This window comes from Acomys minous, assembly GCF_964271855.1.
Source record: "Acomys minous genome assembly, chromosome: 1".
Classification (NCBI taxonomy): Eukaryota; Metazoa; Chordata; class Mammalia; order Rodentia; family Muridae; genus Acomys; species Acomys minous.
In genome coordinates this window covers 16,787,501-16,802,123 of record NC_140483.1, presented here as the reverse complement: position 1 = coordinate 16,802,123, position 14,623 = coordinate 16,787,501, and the positions used below count along the sequence as shown (strand labels likewise).

The window sequence follows — 14,623 nt, the reverse complement described above, 5'->3', positions numbered from 1 at the left end:
CCTGGGAGCCACTTCTGCAAAAGCCCTGAGAGTGGTAAGCAGCCTGGCAGGGGTGTCCTATACGGCATCATGGCATCAGGGAACCATCTGGTCAGTGAAAAGTCAGTTTGATAATGAAAAACTACTAGGTTGTCCCTAAACAGTTCAATTTAAACACTTACCAATGAAGGCAGTAACGTTTGGGTTAATTATTCCACTAGGTAGAAGATGAAAGTCATATTCCACAGAATCTACAACAACCGTGTGGCCAGCATTATTCCCTCCCTGAAACAGAATAAATGGGAAAGTGAGCCAAATAATAAATATGGCAAATAGTTTAACTTCGTAAAGTGCGTTAACTAATTCTTGCTGAAATGTGAATACAAGCCAAGGAAACCCAAATGCTTGCCATATATTAATTTACTAACAAATTTATAATTGTTTGGCTCTTCTCTTTCCTCCCTATAGTGTACTTGAGTGATTCCTCTGAAATGATCAAGAAATTGGGGAATTCAAAGTCATATTCCTTTTTAAGAGAGAAAAGGGTAGAAAAAGCACAACTATTTAGTTTGGTAGGCTGTCTTCGGCCCTATATAGGACATGTATCAATCTAATTACTCGTGATACTTTACACACACACAATCTATGGGGAGAGACAGTTATTGTAAATTAATATAAATACCCAGGAACTCCCATTGGTCTTTGAGTGTATCAAGCAACTCTTGACCTGGAAGTTGTATTCTTACATGGATTTAAACTAGGATGTGCCCCAAGTTAGCTCCCAGTTCTGCCTGTCTTAAGACTACAAATCAACCTTAAGCATTTAGTTAGTGACAGATCCCTAAGACATTGGATCAAGGAATCTTTAATGGTTAGAATTACAGTCAAAAGCCATGGAGAGATTCCTGCTCAAGTCTATACCTATATGGTCAATAAATAGTAACATGCCAAATATTAAATTGCAAAAATTAGATATTAGAACAATATTAATCAGCCTTTCCTTTTTGGGTATGTGTGTGTTCAAGACAGGGTATTTGTGTGTGTAGCCCTGGCTGTCCTGGACTGCGTTTGTAGACCAGGTTAGTCTCGAACTCACAGAGATCCACCTGCCTCTGCCTCCTAAGTGCTAGGATTAAAATGTGCCACCACACCCATCTTTAATCAGCCTTTCTAAAAATAATAATTTTGTGCTTCAAAAAATGTCTCATATTTGCAAGAAGAATCTCTTAAAATACGAAACACATTAAAATTTCTAAGTCCCCAAGAAAATGCTAATTTGTCATTATTAAAATTGTTTTAACTCTAAATTATCGAATTTGGGGCTGGGGAGATGGCTCAGAGGTTAAGAGCACTGTCTGCTCTTCCAAAGGTCCTGAGTTCAATTCCTAGCAACCACATGGTGGCTCACAACCATCTACAATGAGATATGGTGCCCTCTTCTGACAGGCAGGCACACATGTGAGCAGAATATCTATAATAAATAAATAAATAAATATTTGAAAAAATAAAATAAAATAAATTATCGAATTTGATAAATATTTACTACATGTTCAATATATTGGCAACTTTTGAGACAATTGATCGGTTATTTATTCTAGGTCAAATATTCATTCTTAATCCCAAAGCCCCCAAACCTGAAACTCTGTGTGCTGACATGATATCATTACTGGAAAATTCCACACCATGAAGCTTCCACTCCATACACAAACTAAAAGCTTGAAATCTGAAACACTCAGGGTCACAAACATTGTGGATGCAGGACACGCAATTTTAGAATCCGAACATTAAGTGTAAAGTAAATTATGTCCTCAGTACCTCTTAACCAAACCCTTTAGATTAAAAGAAAATAGCAATCATCCCACGCAGGAGAATCCTTCCACTTTTTTAAGTGTCCTTCCAACAACTTATCTGCAATATCCTCTTTGGACGTTTTGTTGCCTAAGGAAATGCATTGCTGAGTCCTGAAAACTTAAGTGGTTTAAATTTGTTTTCACTATTTACAGCAGTGGACATAATACTGGACATCAAAGACCCATCACACTTAGGAACAAAGAGTCTTATTTTCAATTTCTGTGTAATTTTACAAAACTGTACAATGTGTGAGTGCAAGGTTTTTTGTTTTGTTTTGTTTTGTTTTGTTTTGTTTAGTCTAGAAGAATAAATGTCTACAAATGTAAAAAAACAAAAACAAAAAAACAATCCATAATATGTTGGTGGTGCATTCCAGCAATCTCAGCCTTGGGAGGCTGAAGCAGGAAGAGGAAGAATTCAAGTCATCCTTAGCTATAGCAGTGAGTTTGAGGCCAGCCTGGGCTATATAAGACCCTGTCTCAAAAGTACCCCTACTCAGCCAATGATTTGTTTAAAGAACTGCATTATTATAATTATTACATAAGAATGTTCATGTTGTATAACAAATGCCTATTCTCTTAGCTAATATTTCACTATGACACGTAGTGATAATATCAACCACAGTCAAGAGATGAAAACTGGCATATACATTTTCTAAAGGCAGATGGCTATGAATAATAATTTCAGGGAGATAAATTAGCTTGCTCCCTAAGTTCATCAAAGTTAATATGTAGTTTGGGCTGGAAAAGTTCAATTATAAATGACTAGAAATTGCATTCTGCTGCAAAGTTTGCTCATTGAAGTACTAACCTCCATTTTTAAATTGCCGATGTGGGAATATGAAGAAAATATCAGGAATAATCTTAAATTCCCTTAATTAAGTGCCATTCAGGAGCAGTTGAGGCATGAAAACTAATCTTAAAACACAGTGAGGTGCGCTTAGGAGAGGGTACACATAAGATGTTTCTTTTTCTTTCTTTCTTTTGGTTTTTCCAGACAACATTTCTCTTGTGTATCCTTGGCTGTCCTGGACTCACTTTGTAGATCAGGGATCCACCTGCCTATGCCTCCTGAGTGAGTCCTGGGATTGAAGGTTTGCACCACCACATCCAGCCATAAGAGGTTTCTTAATGAGGTATCTATAAAATAAAATCTAGTTCATGGTCATATCCATTAAAATACAGATGAAGACGCAGATGTGAAGAGCCTATTTGGATGCTACCTTAAAATATTTATGAGTTGTATGTAAAATGCAAAATTTACCTTAAGAGCTCAAGCAACTGTCCTCAAACACAGATACTAATCCAAGGAGAAGCCACATACATTAGCAGACAGCAAAACAAAGAGGTTCTAAATAGGAGCACCACTGCCCACGACCTCACCCTCCCACCTGCTGACCTACTACCAGAGCAGATGGAGCCACTTCCAACACAACTCCAAGGCTACACGCCCATAAGTCTCAGTAGGCCTCACTTCTATTTATCTTAAAATACAAACTTGTCTATGGCCATGCCAACCTGAATGCACCCTATATTGTTTGAAATATATATACATCCTCCAAAAAATTAGGAAAAAGTAAGTATGAGTCCAAAAATATACCTTACTATATATTATGTGGAAAAATTTCCAGGAAATCCTAAATTGGAATGCCTTACATGATATTTTTATAGTAAATACCAAGAATAAGTTACAAGTACACAAAAATGAGCAATAAATACATCACAAAACATCTTCTCACATGGTACATACCCCCCTAATGGGCACATGTTCTCAGTTTTCTTTGACTGCTATTTTAACATTCAGACTAATTATCTAGAGGCTGGTACAGTGGTTCGAATGAGAATGACTCTCATAGGTACTCAGTCAGTGGAACCGTTTGAGATTTGTCACTGGGACAAACTAGAGGTTAAAAAGAACTAGTGATTCCCATGACTCTGCCTCATGGTTAAGGATCAATTGAGCTGGTCCTTTACTCTGACATTAAGGGCACTAACCCTCTGACACCATAAGACAAATTAAGCATTTTCTTTTTTAAGTTGCTTTGGTAATCATATAGTCATGGCAACAGAAAAGTAGTAAAAACAGAAATTGGTACCAAGGACTGGACTACTGTGACAGACCTGACCTTTTTGGAAGAATGTGGAAGATTTTGAGACTCTGGACTAGGAAAACATTCACACCATGTGGGCAGAGCGTAATGGGCCATCCTAGTAGGATTTTGGAAGAGAGTACTGCTGAGAGCTACACAGACCGTGTGGAGGTCCAGCTCAAGAGGTTCCAGAGGCAAACAATAAGAGCAACTGGGCTAGACAGCATTCTTGTGAAATCTTGGCAAGGAATGTGGCTGCTTTTGCCCTTGACCTAAGAATTTGCCTTAGGCTAAATTGAAAAGTAATGGACTCTGCAACCATAAGCCAAATTAAACGCTTTCTCTTACAAGCTGCTTTAGTAGCTATGGTGTTTTATCACAGCAATAAAAAAGTAACTGAGGCAACTGAAGAGATGGCTCAGAAGTTAAGAGTTCTTGCAGAGGATCTGGGTTTGTTTCTTAGTACCCACATTGCAGCTCGCAACCATGCATAACTCCAGTTCTAAGAGATCCAATGTCCTCTTCTGACCTCCGCAGGCACCAGACACATAGGTGGTACACAGTCAAACATGCAGACAAAAGACATATTCATAAAATAAGAAAATAGAAAAAGAATAAAATAAAACAATATCTTAGTTAAGCATTTTGACAAAAGCCTGCAATTCCAGTATTCAGGAGGCTGAAACAAAAGGATAAAAATTCCAGGCAAGCCTAGGCAACCAAGTGAGGCTTTGACTCAAAAACAAGCAAGAATAAATATTTTTTAAATTAAGGTTCTGACTCAAAAACAAGCAAGAATATTTTTTAAATTAAGGTTCTTAATAACTTGGGTATCATATCCCAGAGCTAAGAAATAATTAAACATTATAGCATAAACAAACAAACAAATAAAAATACCCACAACGAAAACTCTATGTTCTCAAAGCAAAAGAGCAAATTACTAATGAATCTTTTTTGGCCTTTACAAAAATACATAGTTAATTTCCACTGTTTGTTTGGTTTTTCCCCTAGAATTGAAATAATAAGAAAATAATTTGGCTCCAAAAATTAATTGTTCCAAAAAAGAGGTCTACAGTACATTAGACTGCTGAAAAGAATATGTTATGAACAAGAACAATGCCGAATTTTCTGGATATTTTCCTCTATCTTGTATTCCAATATGCAATTAGCTCCAGGTCAGCTTTAAGAGTATTTTCGGCTCCCGCTCTTTCCCCTCAGTTTATAAATTGCAGTATGTTGCCCCTGGCCACAGTGATCGATCCAGACAAGCACAGTAACAGAACCTTAGGCAATCAGCTTCAGAAAGCCAGGATTTAAAGTGCTAGCATCTATGAAATGCTGCTGAGGCAGATCCCAGAAGCAGCCTGGCCACCTTCCTCCTCCACTAAACAAACCTCAGTTTGCTTGTCACAGTTTTCATCCATTGTCTGTAACAGTGAATACATGTGATTCAGGAAGCAAGCCCATTACACAACAGTATACCCCTTGCTCTTAAAGTTCACATTTTGCTCTAGTGATAACAACATAAGTAAGATTAAGTGCTGAATTTTAATAACATTTCTATGGTGTCCAGGACAATAGCATGGCACTATAGGATACAGGGATGCAATAACAATACTTAGTCATCTTGTAATTGTTCTCAGACTTTCCATGAGTACCCCTTTCTTCCTAATGCTTTGGATATTTTTTTCTTTCTATACTCTTCAAAACCAGAGGCCACAAAGGCCAATTATATGCTAGAAGTTCAGATCAAATACTGTTGCTATGTCTAAGTCTCTAATTTCTAAGCGCTAAAGGTTCAGGGGAAGTTTAAACAGTGAGGGGCAGGGGATCCTGAAAGGAAAGGAAATCAGTCTGCAAAAAAGGCTCCATTCTTAGTTTAGCTTGCTATTAAGCCTTTCTATTCCTTCAAATTACTTTTTAAACCCTTAAGTCAGTTCCTGCTGTGACAGAGATGAATGCAATTTCTTGCTGGTGTTATGAATATAAAACAATGGTATCTTCTTTTACAACAGCAAAAGCCATGTATCAAGGACTAATGATTTCATGCACAAGTCCAAGAAAGACATCTCAGAACCCTTAGGACTCTAAAATAATGTTTCCTCTTTGTCTTTATTGTTTAAATACATGGACACTACCATAATTGACAAAGCTTAAAATAAATGAAGGAGTGGGGTTCCCGTTATAGATTAGAGCAAAAAGGCGCAATGCCTGCGACCCACTCAACTAGTCCAGAAACCAGAAAGGATGCTATTTCTTGTCTAGTGCTCACACTTAAGGACCTGGCAGTTTGAGTCAATCCCTACTGTCAGTGACGTTTTCTTGGCACTAAATCTTCACTTTTCCAGATGAACTGTCTCACCCAGGTTTAATGCACCTGTCAACCCATAATAGTAAGGACCCTTTTAAGCACTATTTTCAATTAGCTTGTGATTCCAAGCTACTACTAGTACATTGCTTAAACTATTCAACATAATCAGACACTAAGTAGGAAAAGAAAATACATTAAGGCATCTGCATTTAGCAAAGATGTTCAAGTGCTCAGAAAATTCTTAGGCGATTAAAAATATCCACTTGGCCTTTCACCATTATGGCTGCTTTCCGTTTCAAACACACAAATGTGGACACGGTGAGGCTCGGGTTTTGTTTCATACCTTAAGTTTCCACTATGAAACAACTCACAATGAAAGCAGGAACCACCACTGCCTTAAAGGATCACAGTTAAGTTTTACCTGATCATAGCCAAACCACATCTGCCATGGGAATCAGTACCACCACCCTTGCTTTCTCTAAGAATACTAAATAAGGCTGGTAGAAACTACTAATCTACTCACCTCCGTAGTTTCTACTCAATAAAATAAAAGAAACAAAATACAGTATTTTATTAGGGGAAGGTGGGAATGGTAATAGGTTTCCTAACAAGCTACTTCTGTGCTGTCCTGTTTCCACACACTAGACCTTCCTCACCCCCACCCTGGCAACAAGTCCGTTTACACAGTAGTGGTTTCCTAGACTAGGAGTTTCTTGTAGACACAGGCTCAGCCTTTCTGGGTTTTCCGTTGCAGAGTTAAGTGTTGTCTTGTAGATACAAAATAGGTGTTTCCTGGATGAATCATCAGTCTGCAGCTGGTCCTCTACTTATTCTTCTTTCCGGAGTGGCGGGGGAGAAAGAAATTGATTTAAAACTAAAGGCAGTACAGCAGTAATGGCCATCCTTTGCTTCAAGTCCTGCACACTCATTTATGCATCTGGAGTACCTACATACTTATAAATAACCATCTATGATCCTCAAGCAGAAGGCAGGCCTTAAGTGCTCCAAAAATGAAAATGCTATTAGTTTTGCACCTATTTTTCTCTCCACAAAAGCTATCTTATTTATTAAAATGTATACTAGTTTACAGGAAATGTCAGGGTTATCTCTCTGCCCCCTTTAAAACTACATTTCAAGCTCTCTTTTGTATGTGAGGGAATTATTGTGTAGATACTAATACACAGTATCCATACTTTATTACTGTAAGCTTGTTTGAATGTATACTCAGCATATCCTGGCTGTGCAGAATGGGACACTTCATTACGCCCCACACAGACAGGGCATGCACTTTGGTCCACCATACTCATCACCCTCTCCGCCCCAGCCCCCTTCCTCTTGCCAGGTAGTTCTACTTTCCTGTCTTTTATAGTTTTCCCTTTGGATGAGAAACCATGCCATATCTGTCTTTCTAAGTCTGACTTAGCCTAATGTTTTCCAACTCCAACCATTTCCCTATAAGCGACATAATTGTGTTCTTTTTAGCTAAAACTCCACTTATCAAATAAACTCAAAAACAAGCTCAAAATTCCTTTCCTACCACTGGCTTTCTCCACTATACATTCCACTGTCTTCACGTTACAACCCAGGAGAAAGTCAATAAGCTAGTTACAAAGGTGAATCACCACCACAAATGAGAAACGCTACAGGGTCAAGGGTGCCATAGACACTTGGGAGGCAGAAGCAGGCAGACCCCAGGCCACCCTAGTCTACAGAGTGAGTTGCAGGACAGCCAAGACTACACAGAGAAAAACCCTGTCTCGAAAAAACAAAACACCAAAAGAAAAATGCTTAAGTCTATTCTTCACCTACTTTCAACTAATGAAATTAGTAAGAATCCTAAGGAAGGGCTCTTAGAGCATTCCAAAAAAAGTGTAAAGATTATTTAAGTAGTAAATAAAAAGTTCTTAAGTGTGAGAAGTCTGGTTGGTCACTTATTTCTCCACTAACCTCAGCTAACACTCGGAAGCAAGCATGGCTTCTCCCCAACCATGTCTCTGAACACTCCAAAGGCATCAGATAGGACTGATACATGACCTCCCTTAGGAGCCCTTTCTTGGTAACATAGTAGTAACACCTTCTGTCTATAAACCCACTCCAGAGCTTTTAAGTGGTATATTAGACAAGAACCCTTTAGATAAATGTCACAATGGCTACAACCTTAAAATCTACAATGTACCTGGACCTGTGGACATTTCCAAGTAAAAAGACAAAGTCAAGCCTTCGGTTCAACAAGAGTGTAGTGTAAGTCTTCAGCCCAGCACACCAGATTTGACTTTAAAACTGAAAGGTGAGGGCTGGGCTTTGGAGCACTACCTACGGCAATGTGAGTTGGGATTTCATGCCAACACCTGTGAGAGCACTATTAAATATGCATGTCGCCAGACAAGGGGCAGAAACAGAAAGAGGTGAAAGAGGAATTGATGGTAAAGCGGTATTTGGAGCAATAGTAGCTCAGCTAAGAAACAGGGTAGATTCCTACACACAAATTCCCACCCAAGTCCCACGACTACCCTACACCAACACACAAAAACATGTACCTTCAGGAAAAAGAAATATTCTTACAACCTAAACGTGTCGCCATTAACTTCAAACACTGCGCCTTGTTTTGAAAGTGGTATTACTCATCTATTTTGAATTCTGAAAGTAGGAGACAGTTTTCTGAGAGCTTTTACAAAGGCCTAGCCTCTAGGCTGCTTCAAAGCAAACGACTAATGGGGGGGGGGGGTAGAGCTAACACTAAAAACCACGTGTCTCCGGGTAGGAAACACTCGATTTCCTGAAAGTCAACTTTTTGTGTTACCGAAACACTGTAAATATTTCTAAATATCCGATTTGAAATCTCTGTATCTACTTGCTTCACACTCACTTTCAACTTACTGGGGATTCCTTCTTTAAGGACCGATGAGTAAAAACAGATGTCCCCTAAACATTAATTTATGGGACACGGAGTAAAAAAAACAAAAAAATCAGAGGACCCGAAACACTCCCGAAGCCCTGCAGCGGATTGCTGTGACAACAAAGTGGACCGGAGGAGGCGAGGTTCCGCGTGCCCTAGGGCCTGCAGGTGGGGCAGTGGTGAGTCTGAATTTCAGACAATTTCGGAGAAAGGACCCTCCCTTAGCCGCCCCGGTAGGTGGGCCTCGCCCGGTCCTCAAAGGGTCACAGCGGGAGTCGGGAGCAGGCCTCGGGCGGTAGCTCCCTCAACTCCGCCCGCAGCGCACCGCCAGCCGGGTCCCCAGACCGCCCGAAAAGCAGCTCAGGCGTCGCCGCGCATCTTTCCGGTTGTTCCAGAGCAGCCCGGGGCGTCACCCGAGACTCAGGCAGGGGTTCCCCCGCAGCTCCCAGCCCGAGGGGCGCACCTCAAGGTGACACCTCACCGCGACCGGCATCCCCGGGGCAGGGCCCGGCTTCCCTCACCTGGCAGCGGCACACGATGTCGGCGTCCTGCGCCAGCAGATCCACCACCTTCCCTTTTCCCTCGTCGCCCCACTGCGCGCCCAGCACCACCGTCACCCGGTTCCCTCCGGGCCGCGCTCTGGGGCGGCCGCAGTCGCCGTTGGGCAGGGAGGCGGCCGCCGGGTTGCTCTCGGAGATCGACATGGCTCCGGTCAGGCCAGAAGAGCCTTGAGGAGACGCGGCGGGCGAACAGAGCGTGAACTCAACTGCTGCGCCGCCACCGCCGCCAGCCACATGCAGAGGAAGAAGGAGGCAGAGGCCGGCCCCGCCCCCGCCCCGCGGGCCGCCACCCTCCCGCCAGGCCCCGCCCCGCGCTCCGCCCGCCGGCTCAGGGCGGGACCACTCTGCGCAGGCAGGAGTCGCAGCACCGCCGGCGGGCGCCACGGCCTCAACGGCCAGCACCCCAAGACCGTGACCACACCTCTTCCCCCCCGGCCTGGCGCGCAGCTCCGGGCAGAACCGCGCGAGAGCCGAGGGGAGGGCGTGGCTAACGGAGAGCTCCGCCCCCCCATGACCCGCCCACCAGCCTCTGGGGCTTTCAAACTCCGGAGGCGCGGAAGGGCGTGAGAGCTGTGGGACTACAACTCCCAGCATGCAATGCTCTGCGAGACGGCCAAGGCGGGCCGCCATAGTGTCGTGGTTGGCTGGCTTTGGTCTCTAAAAGCCAATTTTGTTTTCTGTGTTTAAAGACTTGGCTTTGTTAAGGAATGAAATATCCTTACAAAACGCAAACGGGAATTTAAAAATACATGGAATCTGATATGGAGCCGAATGCATTTGAAAATGGAAAAGGACTAAAAGTGCAAACTCAAAAGCAGCAAAAATCAGAGGACACTATGAAATCTAGAGATCGTAACTCCTCCTGTTTTTACAGTACCTGAGGCGCAGAGATTGCCTATGTCATATCCGTAATGCACCTGGGTTATTCGATCCCCACAGTCTTACCATATTTTATAAAATGCATTGTTTCTTCTGCCCCCCTCTTGATGTACCGGAGATCAAATCCAGAACCTTGTAGTTTAAGGCGAATACACTGCCCCGGAGTTATTCTCCCTAAACCTTCAGACTCTTAAATAGAGCTTTGCTTGCTCTCATGAGGGTTGAAATGGTACCTTGGGCAGTCTGCAGATTGAATAAGCCTATGTGTTTCCTGTATGTTCTCTCACTGTTTCAGTTTTAACTGATTCCACAGTATGCCTATTGCCTATCTATTGTAGGTTTATCTATTTACTTGTTTATTTTACTTATTTATGTTATGGGGGTACTCGTAGCACGTGTGTGTGTGTGTGTGTGTGTGTGTGTGTGTGTGTATGAAGGCCAGCAGGGGGCATCACATCCCTGGGAGCTGGAGTAACAGACAATTGTGAGCCATCTGATAGTACAGCTGTTTTCAGCCTGTGTGTGGAGACCCCTTTGGAGGTCAATCAACTCTTCCACAGGGGTCAAATATCAGATTTCGTACCTGTCAGATATTTGCATTACTATTCATAACGGTAGCAAAATTGCAATTATGAAGTAGCAGCGAAATTATTTTATGATGGGGGGGAGGGGTCACAACAGCACGAGGAACTGCATTAAAGGGTCACAGCTCTAGGAAGGTTGAGCCCCCCCTATGATAATAGGTGCTGAGAAGGGAATCCAGATCCTCTGAACGGGCAGCAAGTGCTCTTAACTGCTGTGGGCCACTTCTCCAGCCCTGATCTGATGCTTTCACTGCAACCCAAATTAGCTGCGACGTTAAATTTTGATTTTTTTTTAATTGCTTTGGAAAAATACTAATTGTAAAGGGCTGAGGATGTAGCTCGTGGAGTAGAGTGGTGATGTGCACACGCATGACTCAGGATTTAATGCCCACAGCTACAGGCAAATTCATCCAGATAGAGCCATAGTCTGCGTACTTTTTCCCCAGTGTGGATGTACTGCCGTGGTCTCTGAGGGTCCAGAAAGCCTGGCTTAGCACTTGCTAGCTCTTCTGGTCATACACTAACTAGGTGGTCTCTGTATAGATTCTAACCTGAGCAGTGATTTTTTTTTTGGATATGACCAGAGTAAGTGGTGCTTACTCTTCCTGTCCACCGTGTGTCATCTTTAAACTTTGAGACCCTACTTCATACTAAGACTGCTGGGCACAGGTGACACTGTAAGACGAGATCATTAGTGAGGACATGAAAAATGATGTCCCACTTCTGTTCTCCTGGTTCTGAGTTCTGCCCCTTGGTGGCTATTTTAGCGATGGCCCTGCCATTCGAAAAGTTTCTCCATTTTCGTTAAATGGCGTCAATATCCTTGAAACCGCAGCAGTTAGCATTAGAAACTGAGGCCGTTAGTTTTCCTAGATTCTTGCCAAACACCCCCTAGGGGCCCGATGATGACTGGCCAGACGGGATATTTCTTAATCACCCAATACTTTGGCTACTCATTTGGTAGTCCTAGCAAAGGCTGGTCTGAAAGGAAACCTTTCAACAGTCTCCTGCCAGCCCCTCCCACTCACTCTCTGCCTGTACCAACTTCAGCTTGTAAGCCAATGGCAGACTCCGACCCTCACAGGAGCCCCTCTCTGCAGGTTTTCCACCCAAGGACAGGCGTGATACTGTCTGAAGCTGTTCATGGCCTTTCTTGTCTGTCTTCACTTCTCACTCACCTTTCAGCTGTCACCCAGGAATCTCAACTTTAACCAGAGCTCCTGGTACTTCTGTTTCTGAGCGCTACAAATGAGGTGGTTAAATGGCTAATGGGCTGTGCCTTAAGTCCTGTTTGTGACAGAGTCAGGATCCCTTTGGCCAATCTTTTACGGCTACTAACGATCCTTCCTTCACCTGCAAGTCTGCACAATGTGCCTGTGATGAGCCAGCCTGCTTCCAGTGTAGGCTTAAAGACCATCGTAAAGACAAACTAGGCTCGTTCCTGTTTATGATTAAACTTCTGTTTCTCAAAGATAGGGCTAGGCCCCACCTATAACCTTAACGACAGAACTAATGGTTCTGTACCGCCTGTTCCAGGAAACCGCAACCATGTCTTTGTTTCGAAAAGTATAATATCCACCTTTAAACCCTAACTTTGCTTCAAAAGGTATTTTTGACTACTTTGTTATGACTACCTGTTACGACTACTTGTTACGCCCACTTTGCAACCATGTCTTTGTTTCAGGAAGCCATTAAGACTAACTTATTATGCTTATGTTTTTCCTCTGTGACCCTGTTTGTTTTTCCTACCAAACCTTCCATTTAGAACCCCCCCCCGACACACACACACACACACACACACACACACTCCGAGCTCTATAAAAGCCTTGTCTTCCTCATGTCTAATACTGACCCCTCAAACCTTGACTTAGGGGAAGGCTACCCAAACGCATGAATAAAGAAAGCTTGCAGGGCTGGAGAGATGGCTCAGCGGATAAGAGCACTGTCTGCTCTTCCAGGGGTCCTGAGTTCAATCCCCAGTAACCACATGGTGGCTTACAACCATCCATAACGTGATCTAATGCGCACTGTATACATAATAAATAAATCTTAAAAAAAGAAAGCTTGCTTTAATTAATTTGGCAATGATGATTTGTTGGTGGTCTTTCTCCTCCCATCTTTGGGGTTAATACCTTTCAAAACAGTCTCTTCAGAGATAGAATGCAGTGGATAAGAAAAATACACCTGCCACACCAGCCCTAAACTTTAGCTGCGAATTAAATTGGCAGAGGTGTACTTGCATTGCTAGCAACATTGTGTTTCCTGCTTATAGTGACAATAGAAAGAATGAAGATTCAATTGCTGCCCTTAATAAGCATACTATAATGCTATATGAGAGCTGAATTTGCTTCAATTTTATTACAACCCCTTTGAAAGCAAGAGCGCCATCATACGTGTTCAGTTTTCAACTGCAGGAACACCCGTGACTATTCGTTTCTGTTCATCCCCCACCCCTCCGCGCCTTGAAAACATAAAAAATGATTTTGTCCTGTTTTTAAATTTTGATGTAATATTTTATTAATTACGTACTGCCCCGGTTAGCTTTTGTTTCATACAGTTTCATACATACTACCCTGGTTAGCTTTTGTCAACTTGGCACCAAACTAAAGTCACCTGGGAAGAGGACTCCCAAGCTGAGGAATCGCCTCCGTCAGGTGACCTATGTGCAAGTCCACGGACGCGTTTCCTTGACTGATAATTGATGAGAGAGGGCCCAGCTCACTGTCGGTGCCATCTCTGGGCAGGTGGTCCTGAGCCGTATAAGATAGAAAGCTGGGCCGGGCGTAGTGGCGCAGGCCTTTAATACCAGCTCTTGGGAGGCAGAGAGGTAGGTGGATCGCTGTGAGTTCGAGGCCAGCCTGGTCTACAAAGCGAGTCCAGGACAGCCAAAGCTATACAGAGAAACCCTGTCTCGAAAAACAAAAGCAAAAAGGAGGAGGAGGAGGAGGAGGAGGAGGAGGAGGAGGAGGAGGAGGAGGAGGAGGAAGGCAGCTGAGCAAGCCATGGGCCCCAGGCAACATGGTTTCTGCTTCAGTTCCTGAGTGCAAGGCCATCCGGGCTACAAAGAGTTTGAAGGCCAGCAGGTAACAAAACAAAACAACAAGAAAATCATTTATAATTTGTCTTTTATTGAGCCAACTCGGATTTTTCAAGGTGGAGTTTTTGGATTGAAAATTGTTAGTCACCCAGTGGCTAACTTTCGGTACCCTGGGACGACTCCCAATACGCACGCGCATTAACTCCTGTCAGCCTTGCGCGTGCACCAGCCAACCGGACCCCGGGAGCGTGCTAGTCCCAGAGGCGCTGCAGAGGCGGTTGCTCCGAGGTGGAGTTGGCGCCATGTCGGCCCGGGAGGTGGCGACGCTGCTGTTGTGCCTGACCTGCTGCGTCTCTGCAGTGTGGAGGTAGAAAGATGCATACTGGGCTACTGGTCCTCAAGTTTCCCACCTGGTCCCCTGATCCTCAGCAGATGGC

The 14,623-nt window shown here is 43.2% G+C and overlaps 2 protein-coding genes across 4 annotated transcripts in view; one reads left to right on the top strand and one right to left on the bottom strand.

Moving 5' to 3' along the window:
• The window catches only part of ADSS2 (adenylosuccinate synthase 2), a 32,943-nt gene extending 22,973 nt beyond the window's left edge, over nucleotides 1–9,970 (bottom strand). Inside the window, exons 1-2 of the mRNA XM_084789595.1 lie at nucleotides 9,648–9,970; nucleotides 162–264 (exon numbers count right to left, since the gene is read on the bottom strand). Coding sequence (XP_084645721.1) covers nucleotides 162–264; nucleotides 9,648–9,830 — 286 coding nt within the window. The 5' untranslated portion in view covers nucleotides 9,831–9,970. The remainder of the gene's footprint in view (nucleotides 1–161; nucleotides 265–9,647) is intronic.
• A 4,308-nt stretch (nucleotides 9,971–14,278) lies between these two features.
• Nucleotides 14,279–14,623, top strand: part of CATSPERE (catsper channel auxiliary subunit epsilon) — a 101,989-nt gene continuing 101,644 nt past the window's right edge. For all 3 annotated transcript variants that reach the window (XM_084791777.1, XM_084791776.1, XM_084791779.1), the window contains exon 1: nucleotides 14,279–14,553. In XM_084791777.1, the coding sequence (XP_084647903.1) occupies nucleotides 14,489–14,553 (65 nt within the window). In that variant the 5' untranslated portion in view covers nucleotides 14,279–14,488. The remainder of the gene's footprint in view (nucleotides 14,554–14,623) is intronic.